A 16,219-nucleotide genomic window follows, 5' to 3' on the forward strand; every position below is an offset into this window, starting at 1 on the left:
AATACGCCCAGAAGCTAGAATCATTCTCTCAGCCAGCGTCATCGCACTAGTTAGTTGGAGCGTAGTTGGAGCGGGAGGTGATGGTGGAGCGAGTGCAGCTCGAATGTATCGGCAATGACGTGCTACCGGGGTTGCATCAGTTCCTCAGGTAAAGGCAGTTATTGATATATATATATATATATAAGAGCTCCTGCAGCGACCGGCCGGCACTGGTAAGCTGCTTGACTTTTATCAACATCATCAACATCACAACCTTCTACATCATCTCAACATGGCCAACGCGACCGCCACTCTGCATTACCTCGACATTGGCTCACTGGGCCGTGGCGAAGTTGTTCGGTGAGCTACATCGAGGGAGAGCATCCCGTCACCCGGTCGGTCGGCCGTCGCGCCGCAACCTGACAGCTAACAAACGCCTGCGTGCCTTGCCAGCCTGTTCCTCAAAGACGCCGGCATCGACTTCAAAGACGTCCGCTACAAATACGACGATACGTGGCCGGCCGCGAGCAAGAAGCTGCAGCAGGACGGCATCTCGCTGACCGGCAAGGTCCCCGCCCTCGAGTACAAGGGCGCCATCGTGACGCAGGCAAGCAACACCCCCCCCCTCCCCGGGCTGAGAACGGCATCTTATTACTCACTTTTGCGATGGGGTGACTAGTTACTGACTCGGCAGCCTGTTTGGTGTTGTAGCATGTCCCCACGCTGCGCTTTCTAGCCCGCGATCTGGGCAGTTACGATGGCGAGACAAGCCTGGAAAAATACGAGGTCGATCACGTCGCCGACCTGTACATTGACTGGAGGGTACGTCTGTTCACAAACGCTTATAACTCTCTCGCCCGAACCTGGAAAGTGATGAATGCTCACACCTGCTCTGCTGATTGTGTTTGTAGGCAGAATGGGTGGCCCAGCTTAGCGCCAAGACGGACAAGTACAAGAACGAAACGGTGCCCGAATTTTACAGACTCGTTGCCGCGCACTATGCCAAAAATAACGGACCGTATCTGCTCGGAAGCAGAATCACCTATGCTGATTTCGCCGTGTTCCAAGCCATCGATAACGATGCCAAGATCGGTACTCTTCCTGTAAGTTGTCGATGTCTGGCGGAATCGCGTTGCCCCCCCCCTTTCCAATGTCGCTGACCATGTATGTTTATAGGCGGAGCTTCCCGAGGCCATCGTCAAGTTCAAAGCGGCTTTCGAGGCCCGACCTCGTATTGCTGCGTATCTCAAGGAGAGAGAACAAAAGTAAATGTCGGAATCGAGAATCTCTTGAGCGGCCTTTTCATAGATAGAGGGCCTTTGACCAGGTGCAGCATAGTATGATCGAGTTTGAGTCGTCTGTGTACATTTAGTTAATTGGTCACTATTAAAAGCCGAGAAAAAAAAATCCATCTATACAATCATGGCGAGATGCTATTTTGTGTCCCCTTTACAAGCTCATACCTCCATGTACTTGTTGTAATCTTTTAATTCGTTTCTGCCAAGGTCATGGTTTTATTGGACTTTGGAGTACTTTTGCAGTAATTTGGTTATCGAATTAGGTCAAATACTATAACAATCTCGCATATGATATGTTATTATTATCCAAAAACCCAAGAGAGGGAGGATAAAGCGTTTTCAATTTGTGAAAAGAGTTATGATACAAAAATCGACTTAAGAACAAAAAAAAACCATCCTGCCTCTCAATCAATCAGAAGCCCTCTTCAGGCCAACCCACTCGGGGTAGTTGTACAGGACAAAGGCGTCGGTCGCGACGCACGTCGCCACACCAATCTTGACGTACTGGCGCGTCTTGGGCGAGAGGTTGCGCCAGGCCCATGAGCTGCCGCCGGCCGAGGCAGAAGCGGTAGGGCTGCCCATACCGACACCGGATTCGGCAGACGGTTTCATGGCACGCGACGAGGTGCAAAAGGTGGCAGCGCGGCGGGCGGCGGTGCGTGCAAAAATGGTGGTAGGCATTGTGTAAGTCGTTGTGGTGGAATGTGGAACGGTGAAGTAGAAAAGGTATGATGCTTTGCCGGCTTCGTATGTGTGTGTGTGTGTGTGTGTGTGTGTATAAGCAAATGTGATTGTGTAACTCGATGTCATATCCTTTTCTGTATACCGGATCCTCGCAGGATATTTATACATTTGGCGACGTGTTGACTTATTGCTCGTGCTGGTGGCGAGGCGTTATGCTTAATCGTAAGGCCGTGATGCTCGACTCCACCACGTTATGCATTACGCTCTCTAGGCACAGCCATACATGCCACGCTTTCATTATTGGTTCCGTTTAATTTTCGTAAGCAAGGACAGAAAAAAAAACAAAGGTATTCGTCGGCTCAAGGCGATTCAGTTTCTTCCAAGAGAATGTACCGAATTTTGGCGCTGTTGTCTGCGTCGTCGACAACGTACGTACCAAAGACGGGTTCTGTGTGATGCCAGGTCAGAGTGTGCTTGGAAGATGCCAAAAAAAAAAAACAAAAAAAAAAAAACAAAAAAGAGAGAGATGAGGCAAAACGTACGGATCTTGTTGTACTTGGCGGCTTGCCAGACATGAAGCAGGACCAAAAGGACAAAGAGACAGAAGAGCGCCAAGACGGCGCGAAGAATCGAGTTGACGTGTGGGCAGTCGCCCGGCGTGGCGCTGTCCGAGTCGAGCTCGCAGACGGACCGATGAACTATTTCCGCGACGCTATTCGCAGTTTTCTCGGAGAAGAATTTGAGAGATTCTTTTGTTGTGTTTTTGAGAGGAACGGTGATTTCTGTGGCGATGGGCATGGCACCGGCGACGGCGACAAAGGCGATCATGGACAGCATGGTGCAGAGACGTGATGTGTCGATTGACAGTCGGAGCACCACCTTTTTCTTTTGTAGGGAAGGGGAACTTGATGTAGACCAGATATAATTGATGTAATCGAAAGCGATTTTGTTCACGTTTATATACAATATTCACTTGAAATACAGTCATCAGTGCAAGTCGCATTCTCGGACCCGTGTCGCGTATCCCCCAAGGGCAGTGCAAAGTCCGATCCAGGCTCAGATCGCACCAGGTCAACATGCAGAGAATCTGGCTAGCCTTCTCCATAACAGCCACGATTTACCTCCAAGTGACAGAGCGCACCAGTAACAAGGCTGTTGTGCCTGGCCATTGAGAGGTTTCGAACGCTGACGCGGCTGCCACGCCATGCCTCATTGCCTCAGCCTCGCATTTGAACATTGACCTCATTGTCCACACCAGAGTAAGACGACCAGTCTGATCAGGCCTTTTGGGAACAGACATGGGTGGCTGTGTCGAAATTAAAAAATAGATAAATAAATAAAAATCACGGCGCCATGTCATGTCAGGGTCAGCCTTATGATATTAGTACTCAGAGCAACGGCGCTCTAGTGGGCTAAGCCTCGGACTTTTTGCGCTGCCCCAGTCGCAGTGGAGTTGTCGAGTCCGAGCCGGCATCTCCTGGCCCGTCGCAGCCCCTCCAGCAACACAGTCGTAGGGCCAGTGGGTTGATGGATATAGCTGAGTGAGCCGTGGTGGTGCTCGTGTTGACCATGGTGATCATTTCGAAAAGGGAACGCAAAGCTTTGATGGACAAAAATAGACACCAGGCGCAAGTCCGGGGACCCCTGGCTAGTTGGGCCACGCGAGCGCAGTGGTGTGAATACCACGGTCAACAATCTTGGGGCATGAATCTTTTCGTCTTATTTTCATTATCATTAAGTAACGTGCGTCCTGCGCGGATATTTGATACAAGATTGATTGCAGCCTCCCGGCCACTCGAAAAATGCGACGTACACAAGATAAACGCATCGTCAAAGCATGCCTGCATACCACCGTGTGATGATGTCACATGGCGCATGTACCCTTGGCAGCTTTCCACATCGCACGTCAAGTACCGTGTCAAAACCTATTCTCTTTGCGCGCACCCGCAAGCTGGCCAATGGAATCGCGCACCGAGTCCACGACCGCCTTGATCATGCCCTGTGGCTTGTTCGTCTTGGTGCCGAAACCGCCGCTGCCGTCGTGCGCGGGCTCGGTGCCCATGGTCGGCAGCACGTTGTCGCCGGCCGAAAGACTGACAAACAGCGCAAAGGGGACGAGCCAGACGCAGAGGCCAAAGTACGAGGCGATCATGGTGAAGCTGGGAACCTCGACGTCGTCGTAGTACGAGGCGCGGTGGTACGATGCGGCCTGCGTGTCGGAAAAGTGGCGGAACCATACGTAGTGGTCGACGAGGACGAGGACTGGCAGAGGGTTCGTGTTAGACGCGACACGTGGACGTAAGATGGGGGGTGGTTGGGATGGGATGGGAGGGAGAGCTGGACGCACCGCACGACAAGATGAACAGAGGATCAGACAGCTTCACAAACGGGAAGCGGCGCATGTTGCCCAGGTAGACGACGTGCGAGACGACGCCGAGCAACGTGGCCCAAAAGGGAAAGCCATCGACGAGCCACAGCGTGACCTGGATGCCGACAATGGTGTAGATGGTGCGGGTGAGGAGGCGCTTCGCGATGACGGTGTGCTCCTCGACGAGTTCGGAGAGGTAGTACAGGCCCGATGCGATGGCGAGCGTGAGGAAGCCGAAGCCGACAATCGCGCCCGCGTAGCCGATAAGGGGAAGAATCCACATGGTTGCAAGTTGACAGGTACGAGAATCGGAACGGGGTTGAAAGGGCTACACGTGTCGTAATCTCGAGCGAGCGAGGAAGAAGGATAGTTTTGTTTTAACGAGTGAATTGCATGGCCTGGAAAGGGGTTAAGGACTGCGTAGTAGGCGCCTGGGAGGTGATGTCGCGATTCGACCAAAGAGTTCGAGGAGGCAAAAAAGCTTTTAGTTCAAGAGATTCAGGGATACGAGGCATGCTGGTATGCTGATTGAAGACACGCCACCAAAAGAATCCCAAGCCAAGGCGGATACTTATCGATAAGAGCACACCCACGCAAGAAAAAAAGTAGAGTGGGGAGCAGGACTGCACTGGTAGCAAAGCGACACCGACCTGAGAACTATAGCAAAGCATCACGACAACGACGAGGATAATCTCCAAAGGTTTTCTAAAAATCTGCACAGCGGGACCGACATACTTTTGCTCAAGTCTGACATCATCGTCTAACCGCCAACATGTCCCGTCCCGAGGATACCCTGTAAGCCGACCGACACACACGCACCGTACCATCCGCTGGCAGAACCCCCAACTAACAAGTTTCTTTTTTTTTTTTTCGACCCCTTGCCCAGCGCGGCTGACGTCCACTACGATGACATTGAAGCCCGCAAGTACACCACGTCGTCGCGCATCCAAAACATCCAGGCGTCCATGACGCGGCGCGCGCTCGAGCTGCTCGACCTCAAGACGCCCTCGCTCATCCTCGACGTCGGCTGCGGCAGCGGGCTCTCGGGCGAGATCCTGTCCGCCGTGGCGCCCGGCGAGGGCGGGCCGCACACGTGGGTCGGCATGGACGTGAGCCCGTCGATGCTCGACGTCGCCCTGCAGCGCGACGTGGCCGGCGACCTGCTCCTCGCCGACATGGGCCAGGGCGTGCCCTTCCGCGCGGGCGCCTTTGACGCCGCCATCAGCATCTCGGCCGTCCAGTGGCTCTGCAGCGCCGAGACGAGCGACACCTCCCCGGCCGGCCGCCTCGCCCGCTTCTTCGAGGGCCTCTACGCCGCCCTCCGCCGCGGCGGCCGCGCCGTCTGCCAGTTCTACCCCAAGAACGACGCCCAGCGCGCCATGATCACCCAGGCCGCCGTCCGCGCCGGCTTCGGCGCCGGCCTCCTCGAGGACGACCCCGGCACCAAGAACGTCAAGCTCTACCTCGTCCTCACCGTCGGCGCCGCCCCCGGCGCCGCCGGCGACATCACCGGCGTCGTCGAGGGCTTGGACAATGTCGACGTCGAGGACACGCGCAAAAAGTTTGCCGCCATCGGCGGAAAGAGGGGCGAGGTGAAGAAGGGTAGCAAGGCCTGGATCGTCAAGAAGAAGGAGCAGATGGAGCGCAAGGGCAAGATTGTCAAGGCCACGTCCAGATACACGGGCCGTAAGCGCCGCATTGCATTCTAAAAAAAAAAGGAAAAAGAAAAGAAAAGAAAGAAAAAGCATGCACACGTGCGGGCAACGATTACGAAATAGGGGCATGACTGGCACGGAGTTTTAGGCGTATTCTTCCAACATCTAGATTTAGATTTCCTTCTTCTCCTCTTCTCAGGAAAGGCAATACCATGGCACTCTTACTGGCCAAATTTCCAAGGCAGTAGTCATTTGGCGAGTAACTTTTATTTGGCTTCTGGCCTCATCATACGTAAAATCATATCTGCTCCTGCAATGTCTAGTCTCTAGCGCACCATCTTACTCGGGCTTCATGGTGGGGAAGGCAAGCACCTCTCTGATGCTGTGGTTGTCGGTCAGGAACATCATCATGCGATCAATGCCCATGCCCCAGCCACCAGTGGGAGGAAGGCCGTACTCGAGGGCCTTGCAAAACGTCTCGTCAACAGCCTGCGCCTCGTCATCACCCTGCGCCTTTTGGTTGGCCTGCTCCTCGAAGCGGAGGCGCTGCTCCGTGGCAACATTCAACTCGGTGTAGCTAAGCAGATTAGCATCTGTAGGGACAAGAGGGGGGAAAAACAGAGAAATTGCTTCAAGACTTACGCGTTGCAAATCTCCTTGGTGCCGACAAAGCACTCGAAGCGCTCGCAGAGACCGGGAATGGAGCGGTGGCTCTTGGCCAAAGGAGACATCATCTTGGGGTGACCAAAGATAAAGGTAGGGCTAATCTGTAGAGGGTATTAGTATCGACTGCTTGCAGAGGTGATTTATCACGTTACTTACGCATTGGGACTCGAGGTACTCGCCAACAAGAGCGTCGAGCATACGGGCATTGGTCAGAGGCGGGTTGCACTCGACGCCAGTCTTGGCCAAGACCTTCTTGAGGAATTCGCCCGTTTCGGCCGTGTGGAGGACATCACCAGTGGGGAACTTTTCGCCCGTAATTTCCTCAAGGGCGGGAATCATGTCAATTCTGCGCCAGGGGCCCTCCCAGTTGATCTCGAGCTCTTCGCCCTTGGAGTTGTGGTACTTGGTGACGTAGGTGCCGTGGACATGCTTGACGAGGCCGGAGACCAGCTCCTCGGTCATCTTCATGAGGTCGTAGACATCAGCATAGGCCATATAGAATTCGAGAGTGGTGAATTCTACACGAGTTAGCACATCATGTTGGTCTTGTACGTGTCGGAGAACAAACCAGGATTGTGAGTCAGATCCATGCTCTCGTTACGGAACTGACGGCCCATCTCGTACACGCGGTCCAGACCACCCACGACGAGCATCTTGAGGTACAGCTCGGGGGCGATGCGCAGGAACATGTCCATGTTGAGGTCGTTGTGGTGGGTGATGAAGGGCTTGGCGGTGGCACCACCGGCAATCGTGTTGAGCATAGGCGTCTGCACCGAGACAAAGTCGCGGTCGTCGAACCAGCGGCGGATATAAGTGTCGACCTTGGCACGGGTGATGAGAACGTCGCGGGCCTTGTCGTTCATCATGAGATCGAGGTATCGCTGGCGGAAACGTTGCTCGGAGTTCTTGAAACCGTAGTGGTCATCGGGGATCTGACGAGGTTAGCAGCTGTGCGATGCCTGGAGTTGCCCGGGTTTGGCAGGAGACGGCGCGGGCCTACCTGGTGCAGACAAGGAGACAGGAGAGTGAGCTCGCTGGCGGCAATGGACAGTTCGCCAGAGAAGTCGCCCTGGCCTTGCTTGGTCTTGGGGTTGGTGCGGGTAGGGTAACCACGGATACCGACAATGTCGCCACGACGGATGTTGATGTGCTGTTCCTCAAAGCTGGGAACGCCCTCGCCAAGATGGTCAGCTTGAGCGAGGACCTGCAGTCTGGTGCCCTGCGTGGAGTTAGTGATTGTTCCATGTGTAGCCGGGTGCTTTTTGAACGTACGTTGGAGCGGAGGTCGTAGAAGAAGAGCTTGCTGCCGGCAGCACGGCGGACGTATATTCTGCCAGCAAGATTGAGGGGCTTGGTCTTGTCGATTTCACCATTCTTGAGGTGGGAGAATTCCTTTTCAAAGTTGCGAATGTCGTAGGTAACTTCGAACTGCGGACGTGTTAACAGCTGGTGGTGGTGGTGGTGGTGGTTTGCACGGCTGGTGATGGTGGGGGACGAACCTTGTACGGGTAGGCCTTGCCCTGCTCGTGGAGCTCGTTGACGGTTCGTGAACGGATTTCAAAGTACTTTGAGCTGTTAGCGTTTGCTTTGGCATTTAATGAGGCGGGACTTGATCGCCTACCTGGTTCGGCGTCAGATCCTTCTCGGCCGCCTCTGAGCTACCAGCAGCAGCCTTCTTGCCGGCAGCAGGCGGCGGCGCACCCGACTTGTCAGCCTTTTCCTTCTTGGCGGCCTCGCGCTCACGAGCCTTCTGGCGCTTCTTGAGCTCGGTCTTGGAGATCATCTCGCCAGTGACCTCGTCGAGGTGCAGCTTGGCGACGGCGGCGGCAGCAGCGTCGACGGGCGCCTCAGCGGCGGCGGGGGGTTGGTTATCGGCCATGTTGGGTGGTGGACGGGTATCAAATTTCGGTGTCTAGCTCGTTTCGATCGATTGTGTCTGAAAAAAAAAGATTGCTCTCGCCCGGCTTGGTCGCGAGTCTTTATAATTCTGCGGCACGAGAGGGGGGATAAAATTGAGTCACAGAAAATAGCAGCGCAAAAAAATATCCCACCTTGGGGTCTTTGGTGTAGCAAAATCCAACCCCACCAACCCGCCAGCCGCCAACCGCCAAAGACTGCTCGACTTCACCCCTCCTTGAATGGGTGGGGCTGTCTGTCAACCCTACAAAGTCTGCTGCTCTTGAAGAGTCCTTGTGCATATCATCTCGCTAGAGGCTTATTGGAGGCTGTTGCAGTTGATATCCTGACTGTTTCCTGGCAGGTTGTTGCTCATCGGCGCCCTTCTAACTACCCCTCGGTCGCCTACCCCGCGGACCCCGCGACAATACATACCCTTGCACGCCGTTATCGCTGAGCCTGATGACTGTTACCACCACAGTGCGCCTACGGTCTACCATCTGAATAAGCTTGCATGTTGATGAATTTTTGGTCTCGGAATGACTACTCGAAGTCGAGTCACAGATTGAACCCCTATTGCTTCAAGACTACAGCACTCGCTGGGATGATGCGACTATATCTCCAACACTACACTTGAAAATCTCAGCATTCCTATATATTAGCTTACTCGTCACCCATGTACTTACGCTTCCTGTCATCGTTGTTCAATTCCAAATCAAGTATTGTCACTTCCAGGTGGTAAAAGCAAAGGCCCCTACATCGTCGGCCTTCACCATCCCTCAAGCCGCCTCGCCCAGGTGCTTTTTCAGGAACGGGTGCACTTTTTGGAGAGCTGGCTTGAAATATCTGCTCGGCATGTGAAATGATTAAGCGATTCATGAGTCTGGATTCTTTGATCCAGCTCTGACTGCGAACGTCACTTCTGCGCACTCCAGTCTGCTGCCTCCGAAGCCTTCGACAAAACAGCCCAAAAGCTTCGTCATTTTCGCAATCTCTCAGTTGCGCAATTAGGTCCGCCATGATCCAATAAATCATGCGATTAAATATGGGATTTCAATTGCCGAATGTTTGCGAGATGGTAAAAACTCTATAACTGTCGGATTTAGCTGTAGTCTGGATTTGGTGCTGGTCTTTTCACCGACGGAGTTTGGTGATGGGCGTGTGGCGTAGAGAGAGCTAGAGCGTGTCGAGTCCACCCAATCTAGATTCTATTGGGTGCCGGATCGTTTCTTATTAGAGAGAAGACCGTGTTTCTATTTCATGCGCTGTTTCCTTTTACTGTGAGCTTTCATTGGCTCTTCTGTGATGCCCTTCTAGAGTCAGGCAATGGCAGTGATCGACCTATATGCTGAGCATTGCTTAGAATCGAGTTGCGTCGCGTATGTTGGTAACTCATGAGAAGCAGATGGCGTGAGGAAGAATTATAGTAGATGCAGAAAGGTGAGAAGAGTCTGAAGTATCCCGACACCAAGCTCACGTTGACTTCTCAGTTGTGCCTCTCGGTTGACTAGGTCATAGCCTAGATGTGGTTTGTTTCACAGCTATGTTGTGTGACATGTTACATGACTAGCTGGAGAGTAGATACGATATGTTACACCCTGCAACGATGTTAACTTTATCCTAGCTTTTAGCGTAATGAAGACATTGTATCAGGGGCCGTTGATTTGCCATTCCGGTGAGTCTCCCATCAAATATGGTCTGGGAACTATATTGATAGCGCTATTGCTACGACTTATTTTCTAGTGTTGGCGGCCAAATCTGTGAGATTGTGCAGATGGTTTCCTTGACTGAATTCCCGTCTTGACGTCCTACCCTCAGACAGGCCACTTGATCTGTGCTACCCTCCACCGGCTCCCACACGAGCGGCTCCAGCGGAAAGTTTGAGTGTTCGCCATTCCAGCGGACTGTGTCCTTCACGGCAGAGTCCAGAACTGGGGCCTGACCAAAGGTATAATCGAGATCGCCACCATATTTCTTGGGAATGTTGCCCTTCTCAACCACCTGCTCCAATGCCGAGAGAGCATCGTCGCGCCCGACGATGCGAATCTTGGATACCGTGACGGGGTCCAGCCAGCCCTTGATCCAGCCAAAGACGGTGCTGAAAAAGGGCGGCGCGCCGACGATGAAGATGGTTCCCAGCGTCTCGGGGTAGTAGGCGGAGGCGAGGTACGCCAGCGTGTGTATATGGCTCTTGAGGCTCCAGAACTGCAGGACGCTGATCCCGGAAACGTCCATGATGTACGTGCTCAGGGTGATGGGCACCGCAGCGTGCTTGCGATCCGGCAGCTGCGTTGAGAGCGGCTGCGTGAAGCGCAGCAGGTTCTCGTACAGAGCGGCAAAGCAGATGAGACTCGCCGACGTCTTGCCGTCCGACTTGGCCATGGAGAAGCCGGGCTTGGCTGCCACCTTTTCGCTCGCCGCCACTGCTTGGCCATTGAGCGTCTGAGGAGCCCAGACGTATACCGGTGCGCCGACGCGATCCCGCCGGCCGGTCCACTGTGGATACTGCTCCGTGATAGTATTAGCAAGCATATATACATGGCCGATGGCAGCCAAAGGCGATTGAGGTCCGGCAGGCGGTCAAGGTCTGGGGACGTACCAGGGAGCGCAGCTCTTGGTAGGCCTTGGAGTCAATCGTTTCGTAGAGAACGTCAATGTCGTTGGCCCGGCGCCAAGTCTCCGTGTCGTGGAACTGAGTGTACGCCGCTTCGGCGTCCCATCTACGAGCGCGGAGGAAGCGGCTAGGTCTGTCAACGAAAAAAACGATATGATGCGCACTCGCAACATGACCGGCTAGTCATGCCAGCGTCGCACTCACAGCAGCTTGATATCCTGCGAGGGATTCAACGTCACTTCGCCAGGGTACCCCCGCTCCGATAGCACGCTTTTAAACCGGTCGAGCGCTTCCTGCTGTTGCGCAGTCAAAGCCCCATAGTGGCCGGCGGGATAATGGGACACTGGATCATCATCCTTGACCCCTGCATTGCTCGTTGGAGCCATGACTCCTGCAGTCGGTCAGTCCATGTTGGCAATGTGAAGTAGACTTGTCGAGAATGGGGTCACGGATTGCTTCGATGGGTTACGAGTCACTCACAATCACAGTTGTGCGCTGATGCTGGTAGTAGAAGAGGTATATAAGAGTTGTTGTATAGCTTTGAGATCAGTTGCGGGGAAAGGTATAGATTGCATACGCGCCTCGGCCATGTGTGGAGCTACCTAAATTTCAACTCAAAACTTGTTGTACTCTTGGGTCTACACAGTCGTCTTCGATTTCCGCTCCCTTAGTCCGTGCAGCTTCTCTCTTCCTTCTCATCATCTTATCCCTAGCCCCCCATTCTTCGTTATCCTGTGGACCAGAGAGGAGCTGAATACGATCGTCGAAGCGCTTCTCAGGTACCGCACTAATAACAGTGGCTGCCTCCCCTTTTCAAGGCAGACGGGATCTAAGGATTATATCCACAGAGCCACCCGCTCGGCGCTCCACAAGCATAATAACCCGACATGGATTTTAAATAACTCGCGTTATATGGTTTTACGTTTATTCTGACCACGCGGGAACTTTTCTTCCTGGGTTTAGTTAGTCTTGTTAATTTAACAGAATGGTTACTATTCGACAGCTATCATTGCCCTTTCTGGCGTCTCTCCGGCGGTGAAAAGTAATCAGTCTCAGCCTCTTCCCTGGCTGAAATCGGCAGGTGTGCCGTGTCAGAAGAGGGCTTGCATTATGCAGGACAAGCCGCAATATAAACACGCCTTCGTTATGCGAGGTAATAACCAGGGCTGCTTCAGCAAGGTACCGGCACTATAACCGAATGCAGTGCCACGTTGATGGGTCAGCCTCAATCGCGCCATCAGCGGGTATCCGGCACGCATTAGAGCACGGATGAGAAACAAGACATTTCTTTTGCGCGAAACGGGAAAGCCCCAGCTCGTGCACAGAACAGAACTAGCGAACAATTAGGTCAAGGTACTGATCTTCATTCACCAAAATGCCGATGTATATAAATAGACATGCCGCCGGTTACATGCTTGGACAAATACCAGGCAGCTGCTGTCCCAGGAAAGAGCGATCGAAATCGTATTTTTGAGCCAATCGATTCAAAAAATGTTGCATCAAGCCGCTTGGCTGAGCTCGCTCATCACGCTCTGCGTTGGCGCTGCAGTCTCCCAGGATAGCTGGAACCAAACTGCCCATAATGGCTCGTCTGGTAAGACTGCTGTGACTGTATGAATACCTCTTCATATCCCAGACAGACTGACGAGTCTTAAAGATTCAATCCCAATGATCCGAGCTAATGGATTTGATCCTCTTGGGGTTTGGTTTGCCGGCGTCGAGGCGCTGACCCAGAAGGAGCCGAGTAGTGCACGCGTCAAGGCAGCCAAGAACAAGAACATTGGCATTGTCGGAGCCGGCATGTCCGGTTTGATGACATACCTCGTCCTGCACGAGGCTGGTTTCAAAAACCTGACTATTCTCGAAGCCGGCAACCGGCTGGGTGGCCGTGTGCACACGAGTTACCTTTCCGGGGGACCCTTTTCCTATTCCTACCAAGAAATGGGTGCCATGCGCTTCCCCGTCGATTACGTTGATGAGAACGGAAACAGCCACAAAATCTCCGACACGCAGCTGGTTTTCTTTCTTATCGAAGAGATGAACAAGCGCAACAAGGGAAACGCTGATCTTCGCGTCGACCTGATCCCTTGGATCGACTACAATGAGAACGGGCTGCAGTATTTTAACGGCATACGCACAGCCGACGGTCTTCCGCCGACTTTGCAGCAAATCGCCGACAACTCGTCTCTCACCCAGTCTGTTATACTGGACCCTGAAACAAAAGCGACCAGTGATAAGTTGAACGACAACCTACCCGACGACGACTTCTTCATTGCCATGGCCAAGAGCATGTACAAGGCCCACCGGAAATGGAATGACAACGGACTTGGCGGCCAGCCGGGAGACCGGTGGTCGGAGTTTTCATACATCTCGCAGTATCTTAAAGGCAGCCTGAACAGCACAGACATTCTGGATGACCAGCAGGATCCGCAGGGCAGCTTTTGGGAATATGTGTATGACCTCATGTATGAAAGTGCCGGTACCTTCAAGACCGTCGACGGCGGACTCAGTCGCATCCCCTTGTCTTTTGGTCCTCTGGTGAACGACAAAACACAACTGGGTGTCAAGGTGGAGCGAGTGCAGTACTCGGACGGCGAGGTCACGCTTCAGTGGAAGCACAGCTTCAAGGACCGGGAGTTCCAGAACTCGACGTTTGACTATGCTGTCATATCTGCCCCCTTTACGGTTGTGCGCCAATGGCGGCTTCCTGACATTCCCATCACCATGGCCAACGCCATTGACAATCTCATCTACGATACCTCTTGCAAAGTAGCCCTAGAATACTCGGAGCGATTCTGGGAAAAGTACGAGAACCCAATCTACGGTGGATGTAGCACACAGACGGATATTCCTGGCATCAGGATGGTCTGTTATCCTTCCTACAACATGAACGGGACCGGGCGGGCCACAATCCTGGCATCCTACATTGAGGGGTCTTCGAACCACGAGATATCGAGGATGATGACAATGTCAGATGAAGAGCATGCCCAATACACTCTGGACGCCATGACCGAGATACACGGCGAGGACACAAGACGGCTGTACACTGGAAAATTTGATAGGAAATGCTGGGCCCTGGATCCTCTCGCCGGCGCCGCCTGGGCGAATCCCTCTGCTGGACAGCACGAGTTGTACATTCCCGAATACTTTAAAGTGCACAAAAATGTGAGTAATTGTCGATTGATGAGTCGAGAAAGAAGTAGCTGGACAGCATCACGACTGGGGTTTCGCTAACGCAGGCGCAAGTTAATCTTTGTCGGGGAACACACATCCTACACTCACGGCTGGATCTCGGGTGCATTGGACTCTGGAATCCGTGGCGCGGTACAACTGCTCCTAGGTAAGTGCGAGATGTTTTTTTTTTTTTCCTTTTTGCTTTTTATCAGGTGTACTAGTGCTGATGACACGTTAGAACTCGGGCTTGTCAACGAAGCGAAAGCGGCGGTTAAAAAGTGGTTGGTGAGATAGGTCGAAAATCACATTGTCACGCCAGAAACGTGATTACAATGCATGTAGCAATCAAAATTGACAGATTAATGGAGTAGAATTCTCATCAATGAATAATCAATCTCGGTGCGACGCCGTCTTCGACTTGAATTGTCCCTCTGCAGCGCTCATGAACAGATCTCCCCCTCTCCCCCCCCTTTTTTTTGCTTCTTTTATCCCCTGCACTCATTTCATGCCTTATAGCTCCATTGACTATCCATCGTGAAAAGCACAATCTAGTTTTTTCTAGTTGCCAAACGCGTCAACCTGCTTCGCGTCGGCGAGGCCGTGCAGGTAGCCGACGCGGTCCTTGGTGTAGAACTCGACGCCGACCTTGTTATCCATGGCGGCCTTTCCGCCGTCGAGCGCGCCGGCCTTGATGCAGACGGCGGTGGGCATGATCTCGAGCTGGGAGTAGAGGGAGGAGCCGCAGTTGCTGCAGAAGAAGTGCTGGTTGATCTTGCCGGAATCGCCAGTTACGTCGTGGGTTTTGGGAGTTCCTTGAGATTTCTGTCAGTATCTTTTTTTTTTTTTTGCCCGTCTTATTCTTATTATGCCTTCTCTTCTTCTTTTCTCGTCTCTCAAAACTTTGACTGTAATATAAGATATTTGTGAAGGGGAAGCGTGCCGTACAAGGCGTATAAGTGGACATGATGTCATGCAAAAAAAAAAACGTACCCTTGGTGACGCTAAAGCCGTCCCGCGGGGTGACGACATTGGAAGTGTAGGCGCTGCCAGACCACTACTAGAGATTAGCGAATATTTTGAGAAATATAATCTTCTTCTCAATTGAAATTCTCATTCAGGTCGGAGAGCTTACCTTTTGGCAATCGATGCAGTGGCATAGCGCAGTCGCCTCGACGGGTCCTGATCGCAGTATCATCAGTAAGCATCATCATCATGATCTACCCCGCCCGACGACCCGAAGCGTAATCATGAACTACACACCTGTAAACTGAAAGGCGATATCGCCGCACAGGCAGCTACCCTTGGTGGCCATTGTATCGAAGTATTCAACGAGTAAAAATAATATAATAATAATCTAATCGTGCTGCGCTGATTGGTCGCGTGCGTGGGGTTTGCGTGACAGGATAGAGAGAGACCATCAAGGTGCGAATGTTGAGGGATGGATGGATTGGACGGACACTATATAAAGACTTTTTGACCCTCTGCGCTCCCTCCACTTCAATACTCTTCCTCTTTCCACTTCCTCCTCCTACCCCTCTCGCAGAGCTTTGCTCTAGGCCAAATCGGATTTTAGAATTTGGAATAATTGTTTTTCCCTGCTGCACGAGACTTGACGCGGGCTTATTAAGAGAGCCGCCTCTGCTCAGTGGTGGACAATTCCTGCATGGGGTGCGTGCCCCTCCCTTCTCGGGGAAACGGGCACAGAAGCGGGGGGAGAAGAGAGAGCTTGACACCAAGCTGAGAGAGGACTGATGAGCTACTTGGTAGTGACTGGGCCAAGGGAGGGAGGGGGGCGAATGCAAGCCAAGAGCGGCAGATGGCTGCCATCTCGAGCTAGCTCGGGAGCTTTCGACCGGAGATGTCCGTGGGTTGGGTGTCTCTCTTT

At 53.0% G+C, this 16,219-nt stretch overlaps 9 protein-coding genes across 9 annotated transcripts; 3 read left to right on the forward strand and 6 right to left on the reverse strand.

The window, feature by feature from the left end:
- Positions 1 to 271: 271 nt before the first annotated feature.
- Positions 272 to 1,248, forward strand: V2A60_001982 (glutathione S-transferase; the record flags this gene model as incomplete). Its single annotated transcript, XM_083253334.1, has 5 exons — positions 272 to 339; positions 433 to 577; positions 691 to 801; positions 891 to 1,082; positions 1,156 to 1,248. The coding sequence occupies 5 exons, from the start codon at positions 272 to 274 to the stop codon at positions 1,246 to 1,248; spliced, it is 609 nt and encodes a 202-aa protein (XP_083109460.1).
- Positions 1,249 to 1,685: 437 nt separating this feature from the next.
- V2A60_001983 (uncharacterized protein) lies at positions 1,686 to 1,958 on the reverse strand (the record flags this gene model as incomplete). Its single annotated transcript, XM_083253335.1, has 1 exon — positions 1,686 to 1,958. The coding sequence occupies one exon, from the start codon at positions 1,956 to 1,958 to the stop codon at positions 1,686 to 1,688; it is 273 nt and encodes a 90-aa protein (XP_083109461.1).
- Positions 1,959 to 2,320: 362 nt separating this feature from the next.
- On the reverse strand, positions 2,321 to 2,798 carry V2A60_001984 (uncharacterized protein; the record flags this gene model as incomplete). Its single annotated transcript, XM_083253336.1, has 2 exons — positions 2,321 to 2,409; positions 2,504 to 2,798. 2 exons carry the CDS (start codon positions 2,796 to 2,798, stop codon positions 2,321 to 2,323), a joined length of 384 nt encoding a protein of 127 aa, XP_083109462.1.
- A 1,081-nt stretch (positions 2,799 to 3,879) lies between these two features.
- V2A60_001985 (transmembrane adaptor Erv26) lies at positions 3,880 to 4,612 on the reverse strand (the record flags this gene model as incomplete). The annotated part of the gene is made up of 2 exons (XM_083253337.1): positions 3,880 to 4,223; positions 4,309 to 4,612. The coding sequence occupies 2 exons, from the start codon at positions 4,610 to 4,612 to the stop codon at positions 3,880 to 3,882; spliced, it is 648 nt and encodes a 215-aa protein (XP_083109463.1).
- A 489-nt stretch (positions 4,613 to 5,101) lies between these two features.
- On the forward strand, positions 5,102 to 6,038 carry V2A60_001986 (18S rRNA (guanine1575-N7)-methyltransferase; the record flags this gene model as incomplete). The annotated part of the gene is made up of 2 exons (XM_083253338.1): positions 5,102 to 5,124; positions 5,216 to 6,038. The coding sequence occupies 2 exons, from the start codon at positions 5,102 to 5,104 to the stop codon at positions 6,036 to 6,038; spliced, it is 846 nt and encodes a 281-aa protein (XP_083109464.1).
- A 285-nt stretch (positions 6,039 to 6,323) lies between these two features.
- V2A60_001987 (lysine--tRNA ligase KRS1) lies at positions 6,324 to 8,529 on the reverse strand (the record flags this gene model as incomplete). The annotated part of the gene is made up of 8 exons (XM_083253339.1): positions 6,324 to 6,561; positions 6,627 to 6,751; positions 6,807 to 7,168; positions 7,219 to 7,582; positions 7,651 to 7,869; positions 7,923 to 8,078; positions 8,150 to 8,215; positions 8,272 to 8,529. The coding sequence occupies 8 exons, from the start codon at positions 8,527 to 8,529 to the stop codon at positions 6,324 to 6,326; spliced, it is 1,788 nt and encodes a 595-aa protein (XP_083109465.1).
- Positions 8,530 to 10,271: 1,742 nt separating this feature from the next.
- V2A60_001988 (SEC14 family lipid-binding protein) lies at positions 10,272 to 11,546 on the reverse strand (the record flags this gene model as incomplete). The annotated part of the gene is made up of 3 exons (XM_083253340.1): positions 10,272 to 11,051; positions 11,146 to 11,287; positions 11,365 to 11,546. The coding sequence occupies 3 exons, from the start codon at positions 11,544 to 11,546 to the stop codon at positions 10,272 to 10,274; spliced, it is 1,104 nt and encodes a 367-aa protein (XP_083109466.1).
- Positions 11,547 to 12,651: 1,105 nt separating this feature from the next.
- Positions 12,652 to 14,628, forward strand: V2A60_001989 (flavin-containing amine oxidoreductase; the record flags this gene model as incomplete). Its single annotated transcript, XM_083253341.1, has 4 exons — positions 12,652 to 12,754; positions 12,818 to 14,325; positions 14,407 to 14,500; positions 14,573 to 14,628. 4 exons carry the CDS (start codon positions 12,652 to 12,654, stop codon positions 14,626 to 14,628), a joined length of 1,761 nt encoding a protein of 586 aa, XP_083109467.1.
- Positions 14,629 to 14,892: 264 nt separating this feature from the next.
- On the reverse strand, positions 14,893 to 15,646 carry V2A60_001990 (Mss4-like protein; the record flags this gene model as incomplete). The annotated part of the gene is made up of 4 exons (XM_083253342.1): positions 14,893 to 15,146; positions 15,325 to 15,388; positions 15,467 to 15,513; positions 15,595 to 15,646. The coding sequence occupies 4 exons, from the start codon at positions 15,644 to 15,646 to the stop codon at positions 14,893 to 14,895; spliced, it is 417 nt and encodes a 138-aa protein (XP_083109468.1).
- Between the last annotated feature and the right edge of the window lie 573 nt (positions 15,647 to 16,219).

Source organism: Cordyceps javanica, chromosome 1 (assembly GCF_051103115.1).
Source record: "Cordyceps javanica chromosome 1, complete sequence".
NCBI classification, from domain to species: Eukaryota; Fungi; Ascomycota; class Sordariomycetes; order Hypocreales; family Cordycipitaceae; genus Cordyceps; species Cordyceps javanica.